The sequence below is a fragment of the Cephus cinctus genome, unplaced genomic scaffold, assembly GCF_000341935.2.
Source record: "Cephus cinctus unplaced genomic scaffold, Ccin1 Ccin1_scaffold1330, whole genome shotgun sequence".
Classification (NCBI taxonomy): domain Eukaryota; kingdom Metazoa; phylum Arthropoda; class Insecta; order Hymenoptera; family Cephidae; genus Cephus; species Cephus cinctus.
The window spans coordinates 1-6,037 of NW_014333749.1; the positions used below are offsets into that span (position 1 = coordinate 1).

The following is a 6,037-nucleotide window of genomic DNA, read 5'->3' on the forward strand; positions in this document are numbered from 1 at the left end:
CCGATACATCGGCATTCTGCCTGATCCTGCACGATCGTATAGTGGAATAGAACCCGATCGGTGGTGGGGTGAAGAAATTGGTATGAAGACGCTGTAATCATAGCCCTCCTGTTCATAAAAAATGGAATTTATCATGGACGTACAAGGTTTCAAGAAACCCTCGAACGAGTTTGTCCTGAAGGAGCTATCCGTGATTGGAGTTGACAACAATTTCTCCAAACCTGCAACGTTCCTGTTTCAACCGCCTTGTCCATGGAAGCATCTACCGGCTAAATACAAAAGTATAAATTTATGGTTGGAGCGCAATTTTCATGGTATATCCTGGAGCGCTGGGGACATTGCTTACAATCAAGCTAGAAACATTCTTCGAGTTATTCTGCAAAATGCATCTAAGATCTATGTAAAAGGATTGGAGAAGAAAGTTTGGTTGGGAGCTTTCATTGGACGAACCGAACACATCGCGGATCTGGGAGATCTGGGACGCCCTTCGCTGCAAAATCTGCGAAAGAACTTACTCACTCGCTGTTCGCATCATCATGCCTCCCATTTCCAATGTTCGATGGAAAACGTTAAATTATTAAGGAATTGGTTGTTGTTGGAATGTATTTTTTGATTGTGAATAAAGACATAAGATATAATAACAAGTTGTATATATTTATTTAACACGTATACATAGTATTAAGAGCACGATTACAAACATTGAAATTCAATCTGATTATACTGCCTGTCCGTCGAAGCTTCTGGAAGGCTTACCGGGATGGGGGGGCAAGGGGCTGTCTCAAAACGTCGAGCGAGAGGACCGCCGGCTCTGGGAGCGAACCTTCCCGACTTAGCACGGACACGAACCGTCGAAGCTTCCAGAATGTTCTAGAAGGTTCTAGAATGTTCTAGAAGGTTCTCGATCGTGCGTAATTCCCGGAATCGAGCGCAAAATTCCCGGAATGTGACGCAAAATTCCCGGAATCGAGCGAAAATTCTTGGAATCGAGGGGTCTTAGTGACGTCACTTCCGGAAATCGTAGAGCTCACGACGGCAACTTAGCACGGACACCCACCTTCGAAGGCTCTGGAGTGTCGGTATATGTCGGTTACAGGTCTCCTGGTCCAGAACCCCCAAACTTATACTACTGCCACCGAGGTCACCGAATCTAACGCCCCTCGATTTTTTTTATGGGGTGCGATCAAGGACAAAATATTCCGCGAGGCCCCAACAACGGCAGAAAACATGCGACAACGCATCGTCAGGGCGTTTGGTGAGGTAAGAGTTCGAAAACTACAAAAATGCGCAGATCAAATCTTCGACGCCGTATCAAATTGTGCATTGAACAAAATGGTGGACACTTCGAACATCTAATTAAACGTGATCGCCGACGTGATCGCAAAAAAATTTAAAGACTGTTATTTATCGTTGAATCTACTCACAGTTATAAAGACAGTACCGTTTCAAATTAACTAAAAGCGATATGAATTAAGCATTTCTATTTAATTAAATGAATTGAAAATTCTCTTGTGTGATCGATTTTAGATGAGCGATTTTATTGCTCATTTAACTGTATCTTTTCGCGCTCTTCTCTAAACATTTATAATCTACTGCATGGACCGGAGACCACATCTCGTTCGGGTAACGGGGAAGCAAACTGTGAACAAAAATATTTTAAAAAATGTCGGTTTGACTACGTAATTTGGAGAAACTTATTATTTTATTTTATTGATACATTGTAGGAGTCACAATAACTTGTTTTTATTAACAAAAATATAATTCTACTAAGAAGAAATACTTTGTTCATTTTCTATACGCACAAAAGTTTTCCCGGAAGTTTTTTTGCAACGAAAAAGTCGTGCATTGGCTGGTAAAAGTAGCAATTTCGAATAGAGTTATCTCCATCAAAATGACCTCGAATCGATCGCCCCAAGGGTGTTCCGAATTCAGATTTTCATAAACTTTATGTATCCATAATAAAAATATATTTTTCAAAAAATTTCGAGTTAAATATTTCTGTCCTTTAAAAAATATGCGTTTCAGCGCCAATTCAATTGCGCCATTAAAGAGTGCTTCTACGAACATGAACTTACCAGCGTCAAGTATCCCGACATATATCTTGTGGAGAAGACGCTGGGGAAACGTGGAAACAAGCTATTTGTGAAATGGTTAGGTTTCGATGGTTCGCATAATAGTTGGATCGATAAGTCGGGTTTGTAGGTTTTACCAAGGATGGACAAGTTATGGAAATGAATAATTTTTTCAGAAGAAAACAATGTATAAAAGAAACTATTATATATTTTTTTCATTTTTAGTACACTATTGCTACTACTGCTATTACTGCTACTACTACTGCTGCTGCTGCTGCTGCTGCTGCTACTATTACTATTATTATTGCTACTATTGTTGCTGCTGTTCACATTATTGTAAAACCAAAAGACTATTTGTTATAATCAAATTAAAATTAGTGAAAAATAAAAGAATGTAAAATACTTATAATAATTCTTCAATGTTTACCTTATATTCTTTTGAACCAAATTTGGTTATTATTGTACATTTCTTTAACTGCTATAACGCCATTGATATCAAGTATGCACAAAACGTGTGTAAAAGCGTTGCTCATTCGTAGAGCGTTCTCAACAGCTATGCGCGTACTTTGCCGAAGTTCGTTTTGTACCCATTCTACGGCTACAAAAACATTAGTAACTGTACGTAGTACTCGTCAGCCATTTTTGAATTGAGTCGTAGCGGGTGCAAGCGCCATGTTAAAGCGATCTCCCTACCTGCAAACTCTCTATGTGACAAAGAGTATGAGAGACTTCTTAGAATTATTTATTAAGATAACGCATAGAAGGAACAATCCGGATGGTTAGGAGCTGGCGTTGCATTGAAGGATCAAGTGATATGCAATAACGTAAAGCATCCGTTGTATTTTTTCAATTTTTGCTTGCATTTTTTTATTATTTTCATTTGTACAGAATATTTACATTTGTACATTCTTATTATATACAGCTTACATTTTATAACCCCACGGTAGGGTGTCGGTCGTATCAGGAAGAATGACCCTTTTGTCGTCATTCCAGCTCAGTGCTATTTTTTGTTGTTTTACTGTATAAACTTTATGTTGTTTACTCTAAATTAAATTTTGAGTTTTAACTAAATTTGTGTGGTATAAAAGACATTGCCTATAATCGTTAAAAGTGATTGTCTTTAGTGTGGATCCTTTTACCCCCTTAGCTCGCTTTTTATCTTTGCTTACTCCTAGCATTCTAAAAGAATACAATTTTGCTCGTAATCCTATAAATTCAGTCATAATTTTCCTATTGTTTTCATCCTTCATCAGACCCGATATTTTTTTATTTGTTAGTGGTATGTCATAAACATTATCTGGGGGATAGTCTGAAGTATCGAATTTATCTAGATCCCGTTTGATATAATCATATATGTTCGGAACGGTAAAATGATAAAGAAGACTGTCAGTGTCAGTATACATTAATTTAGCTTGGTTACCAAACGTATTCTTTATGTAATTATAATGAGAGTCATAAATATATATTTTGGAGAAATCGAGAATGGAAAATCCTGCATATATTAGCTTATTGAACTTAATTTTAACACGACTTAATTCGATTATAACCATATCTTCATCGAAGACAGTGGAGCTATGGAAATTTGGTTTCGCTACGAGAGGGTTTACTCCACACCCTCCATCCCATTTCGTAATGAGTCTAACGTCTTTTTGTTTTCTTACATTTTCCATTGTCTTGCCAAAAATCGCGTTATTCATAAGTTTAAAGAAGTTCTTTTCGAAATCATTATCCGACTTTTTTCTCATTTCAGTGTTCAAATCTATGTACTTTTTGAGCCATAGTGACTGCCTAAATTTTAGAACACGGTGAATTTTCGTTAACTTCATATCTAATGTCAAACACTGTTTCAAATTTCGATAATGAATTATGTATCTTTCGTTTGGGAGGAGCGTTGTCATCAATTTTAATTTATTAGATCTTGGAGGAGTATACTGATCTGGACATAGTGTTAAATCTCTATGGAGTTCTTGAAGTTCAATTGGATGTTCTATATGAACTTCGAGTATATAGCCCGTAAAAGAATCATCGGGAATATTGCAAATATGTAGATTTCCAAAATTTTCTTCCCATTCGAAGGAATCAAATGGTAAAAATTGGCTCATAGCTGCACCGTACAAGTTATTGACATCGTAATACACAAGATATGATTCTTCTTTGCTTGTATCGAACTCTGTACCCATAAATCTGTTGTTCGCTTTGGCATATCTGTTTAAGCATTGAGCTACGCCACCTCGAATTCCTCTCTCAATAAATAGCAACATCTCTACATCGGTTAACAACTCAAGTTCAACGCCAGTACACTTGAGCATAGCATCAAAAGCAAGGCCTGGTGCAGTATAATAATGAAGAGGATCTAAATTGTATATAGAGGAGCAGTTACGTCTGAAATTTTCAAAGATATCAGCCAAAAGTAAATCATCCGTTCTCAAATACAAATCAGAATATTCGCCTAATGTTTTTATGTGAAAAGTTTGCCAAACTGTAGATGCATGTATATAATCTGAGTCCAAAATTTCTTCATCATTTAATTCCGAATAAAATTTTTCTTTAGGTGGTAATTGCTCATCATCGAGTTTTGTCCAACTGTCCACGTAATCGTAAGGAAAAACACCTTTTCTCGTTAATAAGTTAAACTCTTTTTCACTGTTACAATGCTTATGTATGATTAATTTTTCACTACTTTTCAGATACGAGGTTAGTTTATCAATACTGCTTGGCATAAACCTAAATGAATCGATAAATCTGAAATTTACGATTGTATCTTTATCGCTTTTCGTAAAGAATATATATTGTTCTTTGTTTACTGGCAATAAGTTCATTGAACCTTCGAAGGACGTTGCTAAGGCTTTAATCAAGAAATGCGAGTCATAACCAGATAAGTTATGAAACACAACAGGAATGGTATGCGAGTTCTTATCATTTAAATTACAACTCTGATGCGCAGCACCTTGATATTTACCCGTGAAATGGCAATGATCGCGATGCTTGATATCTTCAGATGTGAACGGTTTTTCACAAATGTGACAAGTCTGTGTAGAATAAAATTCATTTTTCTGTTGAAAATTTAATGGTTCCATAGATACGTTGCGCTTAAGATGAAATTCTACGAATTCAGCTAACTCTTTTAATTCGTTCATAAACCACTGTATACAATTATTTCCACGATTGGCTTTAAATTTGAAGATGGAGTCGTCAAAGTTACACTGTAGATAGTACGCGATGATGTGTGGAACATGCTTCTGATAGACCGTTGTGTTTGACGATTTAGAAACATCTGTCACTGACTCTAAAATACACTCAATGTCAGCGTATATAACAAACGGTACAGCTTCTTTGTGCTTATAATTTTTGAATTTTAGAATTTTATCCTTCTCATTTGGTAATTCCACTCTACATTTATTTATATTTATACAGTCGAGTCTATGTTTTTCAAAAAAAGTTTCTGTGTTGAATTGGCATAGGCATCTGTCGCACAGTCTGGTACGATGCTCGCGCTTTGAAATTTGAGAACTCAATAAGCGAGACAGATTTCGGATCCAAACAAAGTGGTAAACATTACAATCTGTGAAATATATTTCATCTCCATTCGAATAAATTTCTGTTTCTAGCATAAGTAGGTGAATCCTTTCTGTATCTGATTTTTGGTGACTTAGGTAAATTGGTACTATCTCATTACCACCATCACACTCTATACCGTAAACGTTAATTACTAAATCATTCATCTTTTCGAATTTTGGAATGTCCTTTAAGCCACTGGGAAAATTCAAACCTTCATACCTTAGACTGAGCTGATGTGTGGGTACGAACTGGTCTTGTCTACATGATCTTTTGCTGGATGAAGGGATGTCGTAACCGACCAGAGAAAATAGTACGGATTGTTCTTTCTAATGTTTACGACTGCTTTCTTACTTTACACGTTCTTAGGCAACTCGATGAATGCTGATAGGCCACCATGTATCGGTATGTAC

The 6,037-nt window shown here is 36.5% G+C and overlaps 1 protein-coding gene across 1 annotated transcript; it reads right to left on the bottom strand.

Annotated features, from left to right (window-relative positions):
* Window positions 1–3,730: 3,730 nt before the first annotated feature.
* On the bottom strand, window positions 3,731–5,206 carry LOC107272932 (the record flags this gene model as incomplete). The annotated part of the gene is made up of 1 exon (XM_015750618.1): window positions 3,731–5,206. A coding segment is annotated over exon 1 (1,476 nt), but the record flags the coding sequence as incomplete, so codon positions are not given.
* Between the last annotated feature and the right edge of the window lie 831 nt (window positions 5,207–6,037).